Genomic DNA, 22,399 nt, shown 5'->3' with positions numbered 1-22,399 from the left:
TTCAGAAACCCAGTCTGTGGTGCTGGATTGTGATAGTCGAAGGAAATCCATACCTAAACCCATACAAATTATCCGGGAAATCCAAGGGGGTGGGAACACTTTCCAACTCATTCTTGGAGGTCATTGTTACCTTGCTACTACGTCATGAAAAGCATGTTGTGAGAGAAGGAAGAAGCTGAGCAGTGTCCGTCATGAACACAGCTGGCAAGTTTCCAAATCAAGTGCTAACACATCAGTCTAGCTACAGATATTTGTAGTGCAAGACCAAGTAGGGGGCCCAGCACGATAGCCTAGCAGATAAAGTCCTCACCTTGCACGCGCCGGGATCCCATATGGGCACAGGTTCTAATCCCGGCGGCCCCACTTACCATCCAGCCCCAGCACAGTGGGGTAGGGGGTAGCTCCATGTTTCCCACTATTTCTGGCCAGGCTCACGAGATGGCTTAGCTGCCTGCTCTGTGGAGATGAGGAGAGAGAGATGTCTTCTGCACAGCGCACAGTCCTGCAGGCTTGTGCCTACCTGGAGCCCCGCTGCTGCTCGCGGCGGACGCAGCTCTCAACAGCAGACCCCCTGACCTCTGACTCGCGACAGCAGGAAAGGCAGGTGTTCTTTCCCTGACTCAGAGACTTGGAGCACGGTGTGAACATCCACGCACCGAGCTTACGCTTACGGCAGCCCTCCCATTAAAGGTGAGAAAATCTGAGCTGCCGCTGCCGCATCCTGGGGCTCTCAGACATCCAAGGCTCCAAGTTCTGAGAGCCCCGCTGCTGGGAGCCAGGGCAGCCTAGGAGGCCGGAGGCCAGGGCAGCCTCCAACAGCTGCTCGGTGAGCACGGCTCCTTTCTTCCTTACCAGGGGCCACCGCGTTTCAAGCTGAAGAAGCAACAAGAAGAGCATTACCATTCGGAAACAGGGAAACCCAAGAAATAGCCAGGCGAGGTCAAAGTGGAAAGAGATGCTGTGGAAAAGAGCCAGAGGCCAAGGAACGGCTATGGTATAGTTTTTCTTTTTCCTCAAAAACTACATACAAGTATAACTTTAATAGAAAAAAAATTAAAGTACTAAACTAGATCTACAGTGTTAAGACAGGTACATGGTTAAAAAGAAATTGAGTACCTAAGACAAGTTTCATATACAAGAGATAATGCCATTTTTTTTTTTAAGATTTTATTTTTTATTACAAAGTAAGATATACAGAGAAGAGGAGAGACAGAGGGGAAGACCTTCCATCTGATGTTTCACTCCCCAAGTGAGCTGCAACGGGCCGATGCGCGCCGATCTGAAGCCGGGAACCAGGAACCTCTTCGGGGTCTCCCATGCGGGTGCAGGGTCCCAATGCTTTGGGCCGTCCTCGACTGCTTTCCCAGGCCACAAGCAGGGAGCTGGATGGGAAGTGGAGCTGCCGGGATTAGAACCAGCGCCCATATGGGATCCTGGCGCGTTCAAGGCGAGGACTTTAGCCTCTAGGCCACGCCGCCGGGCCCCCGATAATGCCATTTTTAAAAAAGATTTATTTATTTTTATTGGAAAAGCAGATCTACAGAGACAGAGAAAGATCTTCCGTCCACTAATTCACTCCCCAAGTGGCCACAACAGATGGAGCTGAGCCAATCCAAAGCCAGGAGCCAAGAGCTTCTTCTGGGTCTCACGTGGGTGCAGGGTCCCAAGGCCTTGGGCCGCCCTCGACTGCTTTCCCAGGCTACAAGCAGGGAGCTGGATAGGAAGCAGAGGGGCCAGAACACAAACTGGCACCCATATGGGATCCTGGCACATGTAAAGTGAGGATTTAGCCAGTAGGCCATCGCGCCGGGCCACCAATAATGCTATCTTCAAAAAATATTTCTTTTATTTGAAAAGCAGAGAGTATGCTTTCATCCACTGGTTCACTCTACAAGTGGCTACACAACTGCCAGGGCTAGACCAAGCTAGAGCCGTTCCCTGGCAGACAGTGAGCAAGACTCACCTGAAGCTGTGTGAAGTATGAAGGGCCTGCAGGTTGGTGGGGGCCAGGGGAGGAGGCTGGCAAAGCACGTGGGGTGGTGGCCAGGTGGCGCCTCGCTGGGCAGGTGACTTGGGTAAGTCAGGTTGCTGGTTAAGGACGGCATGGGCAGAGAGTCAGGGGACAGGGTGTGCCTGGCACTGCAGAGTAGCACAAGCAGAGTTGGTGGCCAAAGCCGTGACAGGACAGCGGCAGCAGGGGACCAGGGGAATGTCCCAAAGATGGCAGCAGCCAGAGTGTCCGCAGGTGGGAGACTGGGCAGCTGGCTCCTCTAGCACAGGAAGGCGCTCTGTGGGCCGTGCGCAGAGCCGACCCGGCAGTCAGGGAGGACAGGAGGGGCTTCGGCAAGCCTGCAGAGAAGCTGCCACCTGGGCAGGAAGAACCAGCAGGGTCTTCTTGGATCACAGCGCAAGAGTCAGGGACAGCTCTCATGCTTTCGGCCTGAACACCAGGGGAAATGGAGACACAGGGCTGGCTCAGCCTACAGGAAGAGGAAGCTGGGGGCGGAGCAGGGACTCCATACAGCCAAGGTGTCCAACACTGCTGGTGGCTCAGCCAGGCCGGGGCACAGTTCCTGCTGGAGGACAACTGGGTATCTGATGTGTCCCTTTCTTCATGCTTGAGAATAATTCAAAACACATACCGTGTTGGTGAGGAGGAGGAGAAGAGGAAGGGTAGAAAGATGCAGGAGAGACAGGGACTGGAGAAACTGAGGAAGTGGTCGGGAAGCCCCCCGAAAGGAAAGCCACAGGCTCTCCCGCCGCTCCGAGTCGACGCAGCAACAGCCAGCCGCCTCTCACTGCCTCCCCGCCGATGGAGAGAGGGATCTTGGCCAGCCGCTCTCCATAATTCAACTTCATGCTCACTGTCGGTCTTTAAAGATGAATTCCCAAACATCGCTGCAGCCTCAAGTGTCTGCCTTCCTTTTTCCAATTAAGTAATCAGAGATTCAAACTGCCTTCACGGAATCCCGGAGTGAAGTCTTCTGGCAAACGTCCCCAAGATGACTTGATAGATGGACTAGAGCCGTGCCATGTGTCTGACCAAAGGAGCAGTCTTGAGAGAACATGAGAGGCACAGTGCGGTGCAGCTGCCCGCTCGGCCGCCACCCCATGCTCGAGATTTGGCACCCTGGCTTCTGAGACAGGAGCCTGTCAGGAGTTCCTGTGCTGTCCTGGGACTGGGAACAGGGTCCATTCCTTTAGCCACAGCTACTGTTCCTCCTGCCAGTCTTTCGCTTTTTGTTATAAGAGAAATGTAGTCTCCCTGGGAAATAATCAAACTCCAGAAAAGCAAACCCCACAGGACTCAAGTGCAGGTGGTCGTTTCCCTCATGACGCTGGAAGTGAATGTTCTCTGCAAAGACATTTGTCAACACATGAAAACACCGCAGCAAAAGGCAGGCTCACCCAAAACCTCAGCACCAGATTACAGCCGGCAGCCACGGGGCAAATGGCCTCCCATGGGACCCCCACACCTCGGGACCCTTCTCACTCAGACCTGGCTCCGCCTAGAGACCACTCTCACATAGCTCAACACAGGCCCGGGGAACTTGGGCCCAACACCCCAGTGCATTCTCCAGCCAACATTCTGGGACCCCTTCAGGGGTTGTGTCCGGGGGCCGGCTGGAATCTCTCATCAGCATGGGAGATGTCTTCACAGTTCTGTTCATAAAGAGGAGAACCTTCTGCATTCATTTAGGTCTTCTTTAACTTCTTTAAGCAGTTGTTTGCAATTTTTAATGTTTATTATTTATTTGAAACAAGCAAACAAACAAAAAAGGTCTTTCTTCTGTTGGCTTACTCCTGAAATGCCTGCAAGAGCCAAGGCTGCCTGGGCTGCTGAGGCCAGGAGCCCGGAACTCCGTCCCCGGCGTGGTTCACACCAAAGGAAGCTGGAGCCGGGAGCAGAGCCGGGACTCCTCGAACCCAGGCCCTCGGCCGTGCAACGTGCACAACCCAGGCACATGCTCACCCACAGCACCCAGTGCTCACCCCTGGAGCTTTGAAAGAAAGCTTCTTACACAGATTTTGTCAAATTCATTCCAAATTCAGGGTATGAGATTTTAAATTTCTATTTCAGATTATTTGTTCCCAATGTGGAGAAATACAACTCATTTTTCAGATGTTGCCCTTCACATTTTGAGGATACAGTCAATGGAATCTCAACCTTTAATTTCAGATAGCTTGTTTCTGACATGTAGAACAGAATCAATTCTTGTACTATTGATCTTGGGTTCTGCAGCTGCACTAAACTCGGGTTTGTGTACTAGATAATATTTTGCAGGCTCAGGGAATGATCTCTATACATGAACATGTACTGGCAAATAAAGACAGTCCACTTCTCCCTTTCCAATATGGATGCTTTTTGGTCCTGCCTCATTGTACTGGCCACAACCCCTGGTCCCAGACTGTGCAGGCAGGAAATGCGGAGCTCCAGGGGAAAGCAGGGAGTCCTCACTCCACGGAGGGTCACCACGGGCTCATGTTTCTCCGGATGCCCATCCCCAGCTTAGGGAGGATCCCTCCTATTTTGATGAAAGTCTTCTCTTAATCTTGAATGAATGTTGAATATTGTCAAAATAATCTATTAAGATGAACATAATTTTTCTTTTAGAGTTAGTCATTGAGTGAATTGTATTGCAAATGCTAAGCGAACAAGCATTTCTGGGATAAACCCTACTTGGTCTTTTTTTAACTTTTTTTTAAAGATTGTATTATTTATTTTTATTACAAAGTCAGATTTACAGAGAGGAAGATCTTCCGTCTGCTGATTCACTCCCCAAGCGGCCGCAATGGCCGGAGCTGCACTGATCCGAAGCCAGGAGTCAGGAGCGTCTTTCAGGTCTCCCACACAGGTGCAGGGTCTGAAGGCTTTGGGTCTTTCTCGACTGCTTTCCCAGGCCACAAGCAGGGGGCTGGATGGGAAGTGGGGCCGCCGGGATTAGAACCTGTGCTCATATGGGATCCCGGCATGTGCAAGGTGAGGACTTTATCTGCTAGGCTATCGTGCTGGGCCCAGGAAGTGCTATTTTTTTAACCTCAGGGAAAAAAATTTTTTTGGCAAGAGTGCTCCTCATTGCCTAGCCCCAAGCCTTTACATTTTTGCAAGGAAAAACTCTGATTGTGAAGAATAGGAACCCTGATGCCCTGCAGGCTCTGCTCCCTGTGCAGAAGGTGAGGCCTGTGGCCACTTTGGGTGCTCTCTGTTTCCCTTGCAGGTGTGGAATGCCGTGGACTCAGGGCGTTGCTTGCAGACCTACTCCCTGCACAGTGAGGCCGTTCGGGCCGCCCAGTGGGCTCCCTGTGGCCGGCGTATCCTCAGTGGTGGCTTTGACTTCGCCCTGCACCTAACAGACCTCGAAACAGGTGTGTTCCTCTGCATCGTTGCTCTCAGGTGAACCTTGGGAAAGGTTGGTGGATTTATGGCCCTGAGACATGGAAGATTTGGGGCAGTGGGCAAGGGAACCCAAGACAGCTCGTGCTCTCTGGGCTATGTTTCCAGGCCACCTGCTAGTAGGGACCAGGGTTTCTCAGGAGCCAGCTGGGAGAATAGAACCCCAAGGTTGTCTCTGTTCCAAGCTGCAGGGCTGGAGGAAGAAGTGGCTTGTTAATCAACTTCTGACATGCCGTTTGTTCTGGAATTGATTTAACTTTATCATGGTCCTGTGGTTGGGATTGGTTTCAATGCCTGTCAGTTCATTTCCATTGCAAGGCTTCAAGGAATGATTACATCTCACAAGGAAAGGCTTCGAACGAGTTCTGCTTTAGTGCCCATAGAGAGTGTGTTTGGTAAACTCTAAGGGGACTCCTGACAAGCAGGGCAAGAAGAGAGAAGCCAGATGGGAACAAGTTTCCCCTCCCTGGGCACCCTTTGCAAATGACCCGGCTGGGCCCTGCTGTTACCATTGCTCCCAGGCCCCCTTGCCGGGCTTACGGGAGAGGATGGGTCAGGGACTGTTGGAGCCTCATGTTCCCAGCAGCTGCTCCGTCAGCACCCACACAGCCTGCTCTTTCCGGGCCGGCTCTGTGGCCACTTTTCTGCTGAGCCGTTCTCCAGGGCTTCTCTTGAGCTCCCAGTTCCACCACATATCCGCTGTCTAGTGGTAGTGGTGAGGAGATAATTCCAGGGCCCACCTGTGTAACTCATCCCCAGCAGCTGCAGGGGCGTGGGGTGGAAATGCAGTGAATGATTGGGATAATTATCGGATTTGCACAATCAGAAGAGATGGGACAAGAGGGTGGTCCCAGAGCTGTCCCTGCCAGCACTGGGGCTCTTGCACTCAGCCTGTGCCATCTCAGCACTGCAGTTGCGCCCACCTTCCAGGTGAGGAGACTGAGGCTCTGAGTGCTGAGGGCACCTGAGCAGGACCCCCCCCCCCCCCAGGGTGCAACTATGCAGCTGGAGACCTGGAGCTCTGCCTGCAGTGCTGAGCAGTCAGCAGAGTTGCCTCGTGGGGTCTTCCCCTGACGCTGTGGTCCTGCTGACCTTCTGCCCTGCCCAGACCCTGCTGGGGTTCAGGGAGTTTGGTGCCACCTGGCAGGGCCACTTGGGCTGATGCTGGTGGGAGCGGCTGCTTACCTCCCTGTGTGGGGAGCCCTCCTCTGTTACTTTCCTTCCTGGCTCATTCAGCCTGCCTACGCAAGAGTCTGTCAGTGTTGGGGCTGCCTCGCTGCAGGGCTCACTACCTCATGTGCCTCAGAAGCCATGCTCACTGCAGGAGACACTGGAGTGTGCCCTTCTAGGGCGCTCATGTCCCACACAGGGCGCAAGACCCAGGCGTTGCAGGAACATCAGGCCTGGGAAGTCAAGGAAGTTTCCTTGTCCCCGAGAGGTGAGGCCCAAGCTGATCCAGGTGCTGGCTGGACAAATCAGGGTGGCTGGGCACTCTGCTGATAGAGCAGCAAAGGCAGAGTTGCCAGAGGAGCAGGATGCCACGAAGGGCTGTAGGAGACGAGCCCCATTGCCTGTGGGTCCCCAGAGTGGGAAGCGAGGCTGTCAGGTGCTCATGGCAAGTGCATTGGGCAACAGTCATGGACTCATAGTGGGCTTTCCTCCTTCTCTGCTTTCTCTGTGTGTCTGTCTTTGGGAGGAGGCTTCTCCAATTTTCAAACTTTCAAAGAGACCCCTTCTGCGCAGTGAAGGACTGGTTCAACCTGTGGCATGAGGAGCCACTGCTTAGTTTTGGAGCAGGAGAGGCTCATGGTTACTTTGGGCAAGTCCCCTGGGAGCTCGAGCTGGTAACATGGCCATGGAGATGTGCGTGGAGGGGCTGGGAAGTGCTTTGCCCAGCAGTGCTGGAGTTGCGGCTGGTGGGCCACTTGTTGGGCCCTGTGCCCGGCGCCTGCAGCTGTGTGTGCTGGATGATGCAGAGAGCAAGGCATGGCCCTGCCCACTGGGCATTGCCATCCCCGTCACACCTGTGCTGAAGGTGGCAGCATTGTGGGCTCATCTATGGGGTTCGGCTTAATGTAGTCAGCAGATACTTGTTGCTCACCTGCCATGTGCAGAGCCTTGGGCTGGCATTGCAGGAGGGAGTGGTGGGTGTGCCATGTCTTCCAGCGAGGGTGTGGTTGAGGGGTTTGGACTCCCATCCCCGCCATGGCTGGTTGTTGCATTCTGCCTTCCGGGGCTTAAGTAACTGTTCCTGGAGGACAGGGCCTGTCCTGGTGGTCTCCATATCACCCATCAACTGGCCTCAGCCTGGTTGGGGTGTGTATGTGTGTGTGTGTGTGCGTACACACAACTGGCCTCAGCCTGGTTAGAGTGTATGTGTGTGTTGTGTGCACAGCTGGCCTCAGCCTGGTTAGAGTGTATGTGTGTGTGTGTGTGTGTGTGTACACAACTGGCCTCAGCCTGGATGGGGTGTGTATGTGTATGTGTGTGTGTCTGTGTACACACAATTGGCCTCAGCCCGGTTAAGTGTGTGTGTGTGTGTGTGTGTGTACACAGCTGGCCTCAGCCTGGTTAGAGTGTATGTGTGTGTGTGTCTGTGTCTGTGTACACACAACTGGCCTCAGCCCGGTTAAGTGTGTGTGTGTGGGGGGGTGTGTGTACACACAACTGGCCTCAGCCCGGTTGGGGTGTGTGTGCACGTGTGTGGGGAGGACAAGGCAGTGCTTAGTGTGGCCCTTACTGCATGTCCCCCAAAAGATGTGAAGCCCCCTGGGGTGAGGAGGGCTGGGCCCGCATCCCCCAGCCCCTCTCCCACCTGTCTCTGTATGCCGCCCCCTGCCCTGCTCACCCGGGCTGCTCTGGCTGCTCTCTGGCTTGGGTGGGCCTCGCAGCCTTGCTGACTGCCTCCTGCTCCAGCAGTCGCGTCCTTTCCCTTCCCAGAGGCTCATCTTCATTTTTACTTGATCGGCCTTTTTCCGCCCTTGGTGATTTGGCTTTTTCATTTCAATCTAATTAGAACTCCCTGCCAGGAGAAGGCCACACGGGGCATTGTCACCGCGGTGCGCTGGGAATTAGTCACTTGGTGCCCATTGTCGTTAATGGGGATTTGGCGCCAAGGCCATTTATCCTGGTGTCCTCAATCAATACAGTTAAAAATCTGTGGATTCTAAAATGTCAATACCCGGACTGAAATATGGAGGAGCAGCAGCATTTTATCTCGTTAATTTATAGTTCTGACAGGGTGTTGGCTTATAGAACAACCATGAATCAACACTTAAATAAAATCTGCTCACAGATTAATTATTTTGGTGCTCCTGTTTCAGCGTGTAATCTTGCTAACAAACCCTCTCTGGAGTGGGAGGCTGAGCTGGCTTCAGGAGCACGGCTGACGCCACCAGGCCCGAGTGTCGCCTGCTGCATGAGTCACCTGCTCCACACACCCATCAGCCAGTCTCCTTAAATCCCCCATGGAGCTGTGGGTGCTCCTTCCTTACTCCATTTCCTTCCTCCCCTGTGCCCCACCCCCAGCCCACTGGGAGTGCTCTCTGTGACAAGGGATGCTGAGCCCGGCGGCCCGGGGCCCTGGTGACTCTGCGCAGCTGCCTGGGTGATCTGTGCCAGCCCAGCTGGGTATCTCTGCTGTGCCTCTGACCCCCTTGCTCCTGAGTAATAGTATAACAGCAGGCATCTCCTTAATCTTGACAGGTAGAGTGTCCCTGCACTGCCACCTCCAGTCTGTGCCAGGCTGGAGGAGGGGAGAGGCCTTGGGACATGCAGGTCCTCTGCAAAAGGCTGTGTCCCTTGCTGCCTTCCCAGCGTGAGGCTTGGCACCATGAGTAGGTCTCAGACACCAAGGAGAGGCCTCAAGCCTTCAGGGTTCCTGCCGGTCTCTGTCCGTACTGGGGAGCAGCTTCCTTCTGGTCACCTGGCTTGGGTGTAGGGACACCCCACAGCTGGCCCTGCAGTCCTTAGCCCTAAGCTGGACCCTTTGCTCTGGGTATGCCTTGTCTTTTGATAGTGTGGACATGAGCGGCTTCCTGCTCCACAAATGCCCATTCCTCCCTTAATTCTCTGCATCTTCCCACACCTACCTGATCTAGGCATGGTCTCTGGAGTCTCTTATGGCAGAATTTCTCTGTAAGAAAATGATGGACCGTCTGTGCCTCGCAGTGGGCCAGGCTCCGGTTTCCAGCGCCTGCCTGGCCCACATTAAGTGGAAGTGGCTGAGTGGATGTCAGAGCCTGGAACCACGTGGCACACTTAGTCTCCCCACTGGCCTGCAAGAGGAGTTTTTATCTCCACCTCACTTGTGTGGGCACTGAGGCTCAGAATGTCTGCTGACTTCCCTTGAGCCCACCCAGCCAGCAGAGACAAGCTGGGTCCAGCTCAGGCTGTAGCTTGCCCTCCCCATCACGCCTGTCTCCCTGCTGTGGACAGCCTACTTGGCCTGGCTCGTGGGAGCCTGCATGGCTTTTGGCAGGCAGTGGCTCACACCACCTGCAGGGGCTGACGACAGGCCTCTGGAGAGAAGGCGTGCCTCTGATGAAGTGACCGGCTGAAGGGTGCCTCTCCAGCCGTTGACAGCCGGGCTGCAGTGGGAGCAGCACTAGCCCTGATGACTTCAGCCTGCTTGGCACAGGAATGGCGAGCAGTGTCCAAATGAAACCCGTGGCGCCTGCCCAGGAACTTGTGGGGCTCTGACGAGGGGGCTGCAGGAGGAGGCCATGCTTGGACTAAGCCCTGAAGGGGAAATGCCACGGGAGGCCTAGGCATTCCAGCACATTCAGGAGACGCTAGTTAGGTCCTTCCTGTGCCCCTGGTGACCACGCGTCTCCAGCGGGTGAGTGGGAGGTCAGAGCTTTGGGTGCTTTTCCCCGTTTGCTTGTTGAGTCCAGAAGCAGAGGCTGCAGGGTAGCCATGCCATGGCCCCAGGGTGGGGGTCTGATGCTGGCTCTCGTGGGCTGTGCTTTGGGGACCTCCTTGCCTGATGAGCACCTGTGCACCCACTCAGGGGGCCCTGCAGCACCTTCTTGTCATCTGCAACCCTGCTTTGCCCTAACCTCTGAATGCCCTGCCACCAGCTCCCCTTCCTGGGCCACTCGTGAGCAGGCTGTTGCCAGTGGCTGCTGTCACGTACATCCTGTCCCAACCTCGTCTTCTCCCTCCCCATCCAACTTGGAGCAAGATGCTGACTCTCGTTCTGGATGTTAAACCAGATGTTGCTAAACTTCATCAAAATCCTGCCCCAGCGGTCTCCCAAAGACCTTGGACAAGGTAGCATTAACCCTCGTGTGGTTGTCTTGAGCACTGTGCGTGGCAGGGGGTGCTTGGCGACACTTAGTTTGGCTCCCTTCTTAGGCAAGGCTGCTTTGGTTGACGAGCTTGGATCCTCAGCGTGGTCCTGCCTTGTCTCCCCCTCCCGCCCTCTAGAATGGCGAATCCTGACACCTCACAAGTAAACTTGGGGGGGATGCGCTTCGTTTGTGAGTTGACAACATCTTAAGCTTTTTTCTGCCCACTTCTTGGTTGTGGGAAAGGTGTTCTCGTCCAACTGGTGTAGAGGCAATGGCTGTGAGGGCGCCGTCTCCTCTGAGTGCTCTGCTGCTGCCGCCGCCGGGTCTCGGGCCCACTCTCTTTCCTAGGTTGTTGCTTTTTCTCACAATTACCAGGTTTTGTGCTCCCGATCGTAGAGCTGGGGGCTCCAGAGTCCGTAGAAGGGTCACTGACTGACGAATGCACAGGGCCCAGTGGACGCTGCCCCATCCCCTCTCTCGGCCTGGGCCCTGCCCATCTTGCCCAGGTGGCCCCTGTTTCTGAGACTGAGTTTGATTTGAAAGTTGTTGAGGTCCTTTCCTCCTTATCTTGGAGTCAGGATGGTTAAATTTACAGCTGGCGGAATGCTTCCCCGAGGATGAGTGGGGCCGTATTGATCGGAGCCGAGTGAGTCAGGCGTCTCCGCCTGGGAACAGGCGCTCCATCACCAGGCTGGCGGCTTCAGCTCCCCACGGCAACATTTCCCCACGCCTTCCTCAGTCTGCGGAGGGGAAGGGCAAGCGAGGCAGAGGGAAAGGTCAGATCACTGGAGGTTCTGTGGGCTGGAATGCACAGAGCTGGGCTCCAAGACCAGACAGGTCCAGAGCTGGTCTCGGGGGGCCAGCCTCTCATTTGAGTGAGCTTCCATCTCCCCTGCTGTGAGGAGGGGCTGCTGACACCCCCCCATGTGGGGGCCAGGATGCCACGTGCCAGTCCAGGACAGCCTGAAAGACACAGGTGCCAGCCAGATTGGTGCAAGGGCTGGGGTGTTATTAGGTCAATGTAGCCTCTGAGCTCCCCAGAGAGAAGGTGTAACCACCCCCTTCTCTTTCCTGGGGATTCATACTTGGGTCTCATTTGGCCTGTTGTGTGCCAGAAACAAGAGCAGGAGTTGGCTTTACTGCATGAAAGAGGAGAGTCCCTGAGGGTCCAGAGGCCTGTATGTTGATGGGATCCCCAAGGGTGGACATCAGGGTGGACAGTCATGTTGGCCCAGCCACACAGTGGTCACTTCAGGGGAACTTAAGGGTAGTTCCCAAGAGTCACCAGTCCCATGTGACAGGAGCCTCGTCCAGGGATGGCGGAGAGGGAGGCACTGCTCAGAGTGCTGGCATTACAAGCACGCAGGAGCTTCTGTCTAGTGCCTTCGACACGTTTTTGCTTTAGTGACATTTTTATTTGTATTGTGAATGATTAAACGAGGCTAGGAAATGGTTTTTCTTAACTCCAAGAGGATTCAACAGTTTGTAATAAACTTTTCCCAGACTTCATCCCTCACTCCTCAACAGCTGTGAGGGCTGGCCCAGGGCGTCGTGCTCTCAATGCCTGTGACAAGAGCTCCAACATCATTCATCTCGTGAGGACCCTGCTTTTAAAAACCTGTATCCCTTGATTTTAGCTTTTCATCTAACCAAAGAGGGCGTCCACAATCCCAACTCTCTCAGCTCTTCATTGTTTGCTGTGTAGCACTACATGTTGCACGGCGGCCTCTGTGAGGGCCCAAGATCCCTGCAGGGAGGTGACAGGGACAGTACTGGGCCCTGTGGCCTTATGCCCTCGCATCACCTTGGTGTCATGCTGGGAGGTGACTGCTGTGGTCCTGGTGTCTGCAGCCAAGCCTTGTTCGAGGTTTCCTCCTTAGTGGCTGTCACTGGGTAACTAGAAACTGACTGAACAATCTAAAGATGCCTTAGCCTGCAGTGCTTCCAATCCAGCTCCCTGAGAAAGCATCGGAAGACGGCCCAAAGCCTTGGGACCTTCCCTGTGGCGTGGGGGACCTGGGCGAGTTCCCGGCTCCTGGCTTTGGCCCGGCCCAACCCCCATCATCCCAGCTATTTCTGCAGGCAGGAGAGTCCTTGGGGGCCGGTGGGTAGAAGATCTGTTTCTCCTTCTCTCTTGTCACTCTGCCTTTCCAGTAAGTAAATAACCTTTTTTTTTTTAAATTTCAAAGATCTTTTAGTTTGGGCCTCTTTTAATGAAGAGAAAGTGGTGAGCAGCCTAGTTATTTTAAAGTAAAACAGGAAGAGAAAAATACCCACCAAAGCCCATCTCTAAATGGAAACTTTTGGTATTTACTGGCCAGCATCTTAGGAACATTCGGAAACAGCGCTCAGGGCTGCAGCTTTCCAGCTGAAGGGTGTCAGTCGTCACGTGTTAGCAACTCGGCCTTTCCTTACCCCTTCCCTGCCCCTGCCCCTGCTCTGGCTGCAGCAGAGGCTAATTCACCGTCCTGGGCTCCGTGCCTGACTTTCTGCAGGCAGGTAGAATCCTTGTAGAGCAGGAGTGACCCGAATCCCAGCGGGTGTGAAGCCGGCAGTCTCTGCTGGAAGAGAGGCCTGTGGCTGGGTGGGCACTGTGGGGCTGTGGACATGGGTGTACGGTGAGGGTGTGGGAGGCCGCAGCCTCTGTCCCCTTCGCTTGCCTCAGGACCGTTCCCCAGCCGTGTGGGTGAGTGTGGTCAGGGCCCGTCCTCTGCTGGCCTCTCCTGGCTGGAGGGTTTGCTCGCCACGCGCAGTGTGGGAGCAGGGGAGGGGGGCTGATGTCTGGTCTCCAGCACTAGCATGAAGGGTGAGAAAGAACGTGGCTTCTTGGTGGTTTTCAGTTTGAGAGAGAATGGATTTCCAAGAAGATTAACTCAGCCGGGAAGTGATTCTTCATTTATAAGAAGCCAAGTATTTTCAGAATTGTCTGTGATGACAAGCGACTGCCAGTTGTAGGCTCCTAGAAGACAGTAGAAAAAATAGTCAACACAGTTAACTGCCTGTGGAGGTGGAGGTGACCCTTGAACAAAGAAGAGCAGCAACTTTTCGAATGATTCTTGCTTCAAAAAGTACATGTTGAAAACAGATGTTTTAAAGTGTTTCCGTCACTAAGTGTGTTTTGCAGCCAAAAATGATGGAAGTCTGTCACCTATAAAGCTGTAAAATCTGCAGGTTGCTAACCTGGCTGGAAATCCCTTCTCGGAAGCCGTTCATGGCTGACGAGCAAGTTATCACAGAGCCGGGAAGGCAGCCACACCTTGTGCTTGTTGCAGGAGCCTTCATGTGACATCAGGGAATGGAGCTTTGTCAGCAACACGTTCACAGAGCACTCTGCACCCCTGGTAGATAAAAGGGGAGCAAGCCTGCTGTGTGGCCAGTGGTGGTCAGCCCCCTCCTGGGTCCACACAACTCTGGGGCAGTGCCTTTCTGCAGTGGGTAAGCCCCCCGCTCCTGTCACATGAGAAAGGGCACCATTACAGCGCTGTTGATTGCTAAAGCTGTTACAGCTCAGGAGTTTGAATGATTTCCAGGAGCTTCCCTGATGGCTTCAGTAAGTGACACATTAAAATGTTTTAAAGTACTGGTTAGTTCATCCTTATCTTATCCTTTGCAGCGTTCTGGTTTCTGGTATTTTCATATATTCACAGTGTGCCAATACTGTCAGCACACAGGCGACGTCCACAAGTTGCTGATGCGTGGAAGGGGCACAGGGAGCTTTGGCAAGTTGGGTTCATGGTGTCACCTGCCGTCCCCCGTGAGTGCTGGCGGATGACCCTCCTGTCCTTACCCAGCCACTGTGTGTGGTCACAGCACACACAGTGGGGGTGCCTTTACAGTCCACTGTTTCCTGGGCTTCTACAAGAGCACGTGATGCCCAAGGTGTTGGTATCTCCTTGTTGGCCACCGTTTCCTTGGGTTCCCAAGCTGCTGTCTGCCTCAATCCAGTGGCAGAGTTCCCATGGGCCCAGAACAGCAACAGTTTTCCCTGCGGGACCGCACAGACACCATACTGGCTGTGGGAGTGCTGCCTCTGGGGACATGTGTGACTGTGGTGCTCATGCTGTGTCTGGATGACGGTGCCTCCTGAGACACATGGACCAAGTGGGAATAGGTGAGCCTAGCAGCTGGCGCCGCTGGACAGAACCTGCCGCGGTAGCGAAAGCAGCACTGAATGCTTGATGTTTCCAAAACCCACGACCGCTCTCTGGCAGGTGAGCACGGTAAGAGGCCCTTCTCACTCTGTGTGCAGACATGCGTGCATAGATAAACGCAAACATGGCACAGGGTGATAACAGCGTGATAGCCATTCGATGACCAGTTAGCCGGGGTGAGGACTGAAACCCCTGAAGCCTCACACCCCCTGTTCATTGCACGGTGTGGGCCAGTGTGACGTGCCATGTTCTGTAGCAAGCAGTGCATTCATGGTTACCAAAGGTCTTGTCTGTAGCTGGCTGAATCTAGGGAAAAGGAAAAAAAAAAAACCACTGAGCAGTTGTTTCAGGCTTTTTTGGTAAACGAACAGCTGTACTAGCTGCACAACTTTGGTCATACTCCCCTCATGGGGCCTTGCTGTTTTCGCCTGTAAAGTGGACCTACCACTTCTGTGCAGTACCTAGGAGTTAGAAATATGCTGTCTGCGGAGTGTAAGAAGGGAGTGGTGATTGTAGATCCGGCCATTCAGTTTAGCCCTGGGGCAGAGGCTGGCCACATGTGCAGGGGACTGTTTCCACCACCACTGCTGTGTTTCCAGAAAGTGTCCATCAGCCTGCACGGGGTCTTGGTGTCCTGTTTGCTCATGAACTCCCATCAGATAGGATTTTAGTGTCCAGATACTTATTTTGTGATTAAAATGTCTTCTAAACCTGTCTCTACTTTTTGTGTTGTAGGAACCCAGCTGTTTAGTGGACGGAGTGACTTTAGAATCACTACCTTGAAATTCCATCCGAACGACCCCAGCATTTTTTTATGTGGTGGTTTCAGCTCCGAGATCAAAGCTTGGGATGTGAGGACTGGCAAGGTAACGCACTCCTTCTTGGGTCTCCTTTTCTTGGGCACTCGTCTGGTAGGAGTCACGGGGCAGGACAGCGGAGGAGCCTGCGTGCACTGCGGTGACCACTCAGTGGTTCGTTGGTGTAGAGCCCAGCCCTTGGAGGTCCTGAAAGAACACTAGGATAACACTGGTGCAGCTCTGTGTGGCGGGGTCACTCCTGTGTGCACACGCGCCCACATGATGTAATGGGACTTGCCCTTGGGCTCCTCAGGGCACAGGTCACTAGTGTGGAGCGGTGCCCTGTATGCATGTGTGTGTGTGTGTGTGTAGGCGCAGCACTTCCTGGAGGGGTTGCCCCTGACTCTCATTCCCATGTCCTGCTGCAGTGTCAGCTTCGCTCCGTCTTCTGATTGGTTGGGCCCCAGCAGGTGTCGCAGCCCACCCACAAGCTGTCTGCCATTCCTGTTGTCCTGACTTCCCGACTCTGAGCCCAGTGACAACTGCTGTCTCATGTTAGGGCCGTGGTTTTCTCTCTGGCCCCTCTCTCATTTCCACCAAGTGGCCCCGTCCCTCCCTGGCCACAGCCTCTTGGCTGTAGTCCTGGGGCCTGTTGGTGTCTTCCAGAACACACTAGTTCATTCCTGCTGTAAGGCCTTGCGTGTGTTGCTGCTGCTGCCTGGGTGCATTTGTCCCTGTGTCCCTGGTGCAAGGGTGCGGGGAGGCCCCATCTTCCCTGGTGCAGGGGTGCGGGGAGGCCGGCTCCCTGCAGCAGACCCTGTGTCCTCCAGTCCTCTGCTGCCTTGCTTCTTCCCACAGTGCTGATCACCACCTGATGCACTATAGGTTATTTTTTAGTGTTCATTTACTTGCCTCTTTCTACTCTAAAATAAGCTCTTTGAAAGCAGAGATTTTTGCTGTGACTGACACTCTAGCTCTGAAAATGCACTTGGTGAATCGCGGTTGACAAAGAGACTGGGTGACAGAAGAGGACAGTGATGTAGAATGTGTGAGCCCAGCAGGTGGGGAGAAAGCTGTGTGTGGGGATCAGTGGCCAGCCGCCCTGGGCTGGGCCCAGCAGAGGGCCTTGAATGCCCAAGGTCCTGGATGGCTGAAGGGGACTCCTGGGGTGTCAGCGGGCCTGGCCTTGGTGGCAGCGGTGGCCCTGGAGGAGATGGACGACAAGAGGCTGGAGAGCTCTGCCAGACGCAGACCACAGGCCAGGCTTCAGCAGGCCTTGCTCTCCCCTTGGGCTTTGCTGCTGTGGTCTGAAGCAGGCACAGCTTCTCCAGGTCTGTGGGGCAGTGGGTGGCTGACTGTGCAGGAAGGTGCAGCATGTCACCGAGTCTCTTGTCCCCAAGAACTGTAGCCAGTTGTATTGGCAGCACTAGAAGATTCTGCCTAACAGCATCATGCCTCTGACAGTGCCTCCCCTACACCCCCAGGACAGGTGCAGCCCCCAAGCTAGCCTGCCCCATGCAGAGACCCATGTGCGTCATCTGGGCAGAAGGGAGTTGTAGCCTTGAAGGCCTAGATTGCAACTTTGCCTTCATTTTCAGCTGACCTCTACAGGGAGGCCCTGCCCAGCCGGCTTTTTGATCTTGTTGTGAAAAGAACCTGAATACAGAGAGCCTTTTGCTTTCAGAGTGCAGAGTTTGGCCCACAGAGGGAAGTAAAGATAGATAGATTTTTTTTTTTTAAAGGAGGTGGGGCAGGGTGGAGGGTCATGCATTTTTCTTTTTACATACAAAGAGACTTTTCATAGAAATATCTGGGAAAGAGAAGAAAAGAAGCTATGCTCAAAAAAAGTGCACATTGGAATTTTTTTAAAATCACTGCACTCTGTATTGGGATATGAATATACAGAAAATGAAAGGAGATGTTTGAAGGCGTTGTACGCTTTGGAAACGCTGAGTCACGCTGTCAGGAATGGGACCCCGGCTTCTCTGACAGCCTCCCTTCAAGCTGGACCTGCGGCACTTGCCGTCCTGACTCGGAGACCAAACTCGTAGAAATTACTCAGCGAGGAGGCCGTCTGACTTGAGAGTTGGTTAAAAATATCAGATTTTCTCCCAGGGCAGATACCAGCTGACGAACTTTGGAAATGCTGGGGGAGCAATTAGAGGCAGATGTTGCTGTGACTGGCACTGGCATGTTTGCGAGTGTCTCCCGAGCTGACGGTGTGGCTAGAGGGATCTGTGTGCTGTTTGTTTGTGCTCCCTTTGCAGCAACGATCCTCCCCGTGGGGTCACAGGACCCTGAGGGGAGGTGCTCTGGCTGAGACAGGTGCCCCTGGAGCGCACTGCTCTGTCCCAGGTGCTGAACGCCTGTGCCAGCTTGAGCAGCATGCAGCAGTGGGGATCACAGGGGCACAGTGCAGGGGACACACAGGCCTTGCCTCCCAACCCAGACGGGCTTCCCCTTCTCTTTGCACTGGGGAGGGTGTGCTTTATTGTGAGAGTGATGTGTGGACATAGGACAAAGCTGGGCAGTTCAGCAATAGAAAGAGGGGGTGTGGTCCAGTCAACATAAGGTAGAACAGAAACATTTTGATGTCTTTCATTTTTCTTTCCTTCTGTAGTTTGCTCTTCATTCATTTATTCTTTTAAAAGACTTATTTCGTTTTACTGGAAAGCCAGATATACAGACAGGAGAAGAGAACAAGATCTTCCGTCTCTTGATTCACTCCCCAAATAGCTGCAATGACCGGAGCTGAGCCGATCCAAAGCCAGGAGCCCAGAGCCTCTTCTGGGTCTCCCACGCGGGTGCAGGGTCCCAAAGCTTTGGGCCGTCCTTATCCTTGACTGCTTTCCCAGGCCACAAGCAGGGAGCTGGATGGGAAGTGGGGCTGCTGGGATTAGAACCAGCACCCATATGGGATCCTGGTGTGTGCAAGGCGAGGACTTTAGCCACTAGGCTATTGTGCTGGGCCCAATTCATTCATTTTTTAAGGACATTTATCTATCATTTTTCGAAAGATATATTTATTTTTATTGGAAAGTAGATTTACATAGAGAAGGAGAGACAGAAAGATCTTCTATCCACTAGTTCACTTACAAAAGGGCCACAATGGCTAGAGCTAAGTCAATCTGAAGGCAGGGGTCTTCTTCTGGGTCTCTCACATGGGTTTAGGGTCCCACGGCTTTTGGCCGTCCTCTGCTGCTTTCCCAGGCTGTAAGTAAGGAACTGGATGGGAAGCGGAGCAGCAGGGACACAACTGGTGTCCATATGGCATGCTGATGCTTGCAGGTGGGGGGGTAAGCCGGTTGAGCCATCATGCCTGCCCCAGAACATTTATTTATCTTTATTTTGAAAGACAGAATGAGAGAGGAGCAGGGTGACGAAAGAAGATGGGGGAGAATGAGAGGGCGATTTCCCGGTTTGCTGCCCAGGTGTCTGCAGCAGCCAGTGCTGGGCTAGCGTGAAGTCAAGTTCCAGGGTCTCCGTCCAGGTCTCCCTGTGGAGGCAGGCACCCGAGGACTTGGGCCATTGTCCACTGCCTTCTCAGGTGTGTTAGCAGGGAGCCACCAGCTGGATCTGCACTGTGCCACGGAGGGCCATCTCATAAGCTGTGACTTAACATGCAGTTCTGCGTTGTCAGTCCCCCTTGTTGATTTTTTTAAAAATAGAAACACAGGTTGACCTTTTGTTTTTAAGCACATATTTTAGTTTGCTTTTCATAAGGCACTGTAAAGGTTTGTATTGCTGCTGCCTGTTGTGGAACTTTGGAGTAATATTCCTTTGACCCCATGTGCCTTACTGTCTTGCTCCCTGCGCTGTCCCCCAGTGCTCAAACACGGTCTGACACAAGCAGGTGCTGGGCACATGTCCACAGAGTGAGTTACCGAGATGAACGCGGTCTGCAGCTTATTGAGCCACTTCCCTATGTTGGATGTGCCAGGTGGAGTTCAGCCTGAGCACACTACTGCCTGAAGCTGAATCCTGCTTGGTACTTGTTTTTACCAGTTTGATTGGAACCCAGTGCTACTGATTCAGCCACGTGTTGTCAGTGCCTGCTCTGACACTACAGGGGCAGAGCTGAGCAGCTGCAGCAGAGACCACGTGACTTGTAAGGCCAGAAGTGCGTACACCCCACTGGGGTGGGGGGTCTGCTTCACACCTCTGCTGCCCTGTCCTCATCAGGTACCTGGGGGTGCCCTGGCACCTTACCTTACCGTGGTCCGGTCCGTGTATCTTGGAACCCCCAGCTCAGGCAGTGCTTATAGTCAGAGGTGTGTCAGCCATCGCTCTCTTGTAATCTCCCAGCAAACTATCAAGGGTTGCTTTGTTACACATGCCTCTGTTAAGAAACATTTTTGTGCCTCTGGCATTTTCCATATTTGGAACTCAGTTCCTTAAGCTTGAGTTCCAGGATTCACCATGCCAGGGCAAAGCGAGCGAGCGAACGAGCGTCTTGAGGGTAAGGAGCAGGTTGCTGCTGATAGGACTGAGGCATGCACCTGCCCCTGGAGCGCCGCAGAGGCCAGCAGCCTTGCCCCGCTCTCGGAGGCAAGGGGCACAGAACTTTCAGGCCACTTTGCAGTCGGGGGAGTTTAGGATTTATGAAATGCTGCCATTTAGACTCCTCCAGAGGAGCCTGATTCCTTGCAGCAAATGGGCTGTTTGGCTGCCCTTGCTTGCACTCTGTCCAAGCTGTTGGGGGTTGATGGTGGGTGTCCAGCTCCTCACTTCCCGCAGGTCACAGGGCATGCTCACTGAAGCCAGCCAAGCGTACCTGCTCGGATTCAGCCTCGTCCTGCCAGTGGGGCAGGAGTGCAGGAGAGAGCCTTCACTCACAGGATTTGCCTCGGGTTGCCCAGCCAAGGGCGTGGACAAGGGTCTGTGCGAACCCAGCTCTCCTGCAGCTCAAGCCAGGGGCTCAGGAGGCCTAGATGAACTCTAGGCAGAGGGACACCCACAGCACAAAGGGAGCATATCGGGTGCCAGACCACACCACGTCCAGGTGGAGTCCTGGAAGGAGAGGATCTCATGTGCAGCCTTCACACCAGCCAGGAGCCCTCCCTCCTCGGCTCAGGAGTCGGGTTTGTTCAGAAAACCACACCAAGGCTAAAAAGCTTATTGTCTGTTCAGTGCATCTCCCCACTCCTCCTTTTTTTTTTTTTTTTTTTTTTGTAAGACTAAAATTTGTGGAGCCTCGACCTCAGCAAATTACCTCCCAGTTAAGGCAAGATTAAGCACTGGAAATTGGAGCAGCTCTGGAAAATCTAGGACACACGGCTCCCGGAGCATGGAGCTGGGGCAGTGCCCCAGTTCCTCCCTTGCCGTGTGCGGGATTGATGTTGGCCAGGTGGGCAGAGTGAGTCCTCTGATGCCTAGCTGCTGTTCTGCCCCCTGGCCTTGCCCCGCTGACTCCCCCAGGCCACCTGCTGCCCCACTGCGCGCCTGACTGCTTCCCTGCTCCAAGGTGCCCAGGGTGTCGTCCGCCTTGAAAGACCTGCTCACTTTTGCTCCTGCACACCCTGGTGTTGCTTTGGCACAAAGCATCAATATTTCATACTTTTTATGTATCAGTTTTTCTTTCTCCTCTCTCTTAAAAATTTTTAAGAATGTGTTTGTGAGGCAGAGATACAGCATTCCCCTTTCCTGGTTTACCGCTCCAGGGCTGGCAGCAGCCAGGGCTACATGGTGGCATCGTGGCTGCAGCTGGGAGCCAAGAATGTAATCCGGATTGCCCCCGTGGGGGGGCAGATCGCCTGTGTGGGAGGAAACCCGAGGGTCCGAGCCAGTCCGCACTGCCTCTCACTGGCTGGGTTAGCAGAAGCTGGAGTCTGGAACCTTGGGTCTGGAGCCCAGGTGCTCTGCTGTGGGGTGCAAGTGTCTTCACAGCCAGGCCAGAAACCTGCCCACTCTCTCTCTCTCTCTCTCCTCCCATGCTCTCTTGCCCTGTCCCTTTCCTTTCTAAGTGTGGGAAGGGGTGTCTTGGCGCCCAGATCCCCCAGGAACAGGTGGACATCCTAGCACATAGGAGATGGAGGAGAGGGTTGCTTGTGTGGCTCCTCTGCTGAGCCGCGCCTAGTATAGCCACCTGTGTGCTGTGGTGTCCACAGTGGGCTGCGGCTGTGCTCCTAGCACCTGCAGCATACAGCAGGCCCTGGGAAGGGGCAGGGTGAGGAGACTGGAATGAAGGAGTGGTAACACTAGTCAAGGCCGATTCCCAGTGATTGGCTCACTTGGTTGAAGTGGAAGCGGAGCCCCCGGTCATTAGTTGGCTCTTGTGCTCCTGCAGGGGTCTCTCCCTGGATAAAATTTTGTCACTGTTGGGAACTGTACATTCTGTGAAGTGCCATGGACCAGCTGACCTAGCATGGGAGGCCATGCTGCTGCCAGCCCTGCCCTGTCAGGGTGGCACTGGATCTTGAGAGTTTTTGGACAATTCTCCAGGTCTCTCAAGGTCACCTCCTGGGTTGGGAGCTACCGCCCTGGGGGGGCCCACGTGAAGACTCGGAGGGGGTGTGTAGGGTTTCTGTCACATGGGTGGGCGTTCTGGAGAATGGTGCTGAGAGGGCCCATGCATGCCTGGCTCAAGCACAGTTGGTTTTCGTGGCATCATGGTCAAGTTGCCTATTTGCCCTCGTGAGGGTTTGCTTCTCCATTTGTGCCATCGGTTTGACATAAAAAAATCCTTATTATTTTGGATTCTGTGTCCCGTCTGCAGTTCTGACTCTGCTTTACCACAAAGCTAACCTTTTATACCGATGAAAA

General features: G+C 54.0%; 1 protein-coding gene across 4 annotated transcripts in view; it reads left to right on the top strand.

Annotated features, from left to right (window-relative positions):
• The window catches only part of WDR25 (WD repeat domain 25), a 116,859-nt gene that overhangs the window by 72,394 nt on the left and 22,066 nt on the right, over positions 1-22,399 (top strand). For all 4 annotated transcript variants that reach the window (XM_058655227.1, XM_058655228.1, XM_058655229.1 and 1 more), the window contains exons 3-4: positions 5,220-5,367; positions 15,576-15,706. In XM_058655227.1, the coding sequence (XP_058511210.1) occupies positions 5,220-5,367; positions 15,576-15,706 (279 nt within the window). The remainder of the gene's footprint in view (positions 1-5,219; positions 5,368-15,575; positions 15,707-22,399) is intronic.

Source organism: Ochotona princeps, chromosome 26 (assembly GCF_030435755.1).
Source record: "Ochotona princeps isolate mOchPri1 chromosome 26, mOchPri1.hap1, whole genome shotgun sequence".
NCBI classification, from domain to species: domain Eukaryota; kingdom Metazoa; phylum Chordata; class Mammalia; order Lagomorpha; family Ochotonidae; genus Ochotona; species Ochotona princeps.
The sequence above is the reverse complement of the archived record's forward strand: the minus strand, read 5'-3'. Positions and strand labels throughout refer to the sequence as shown.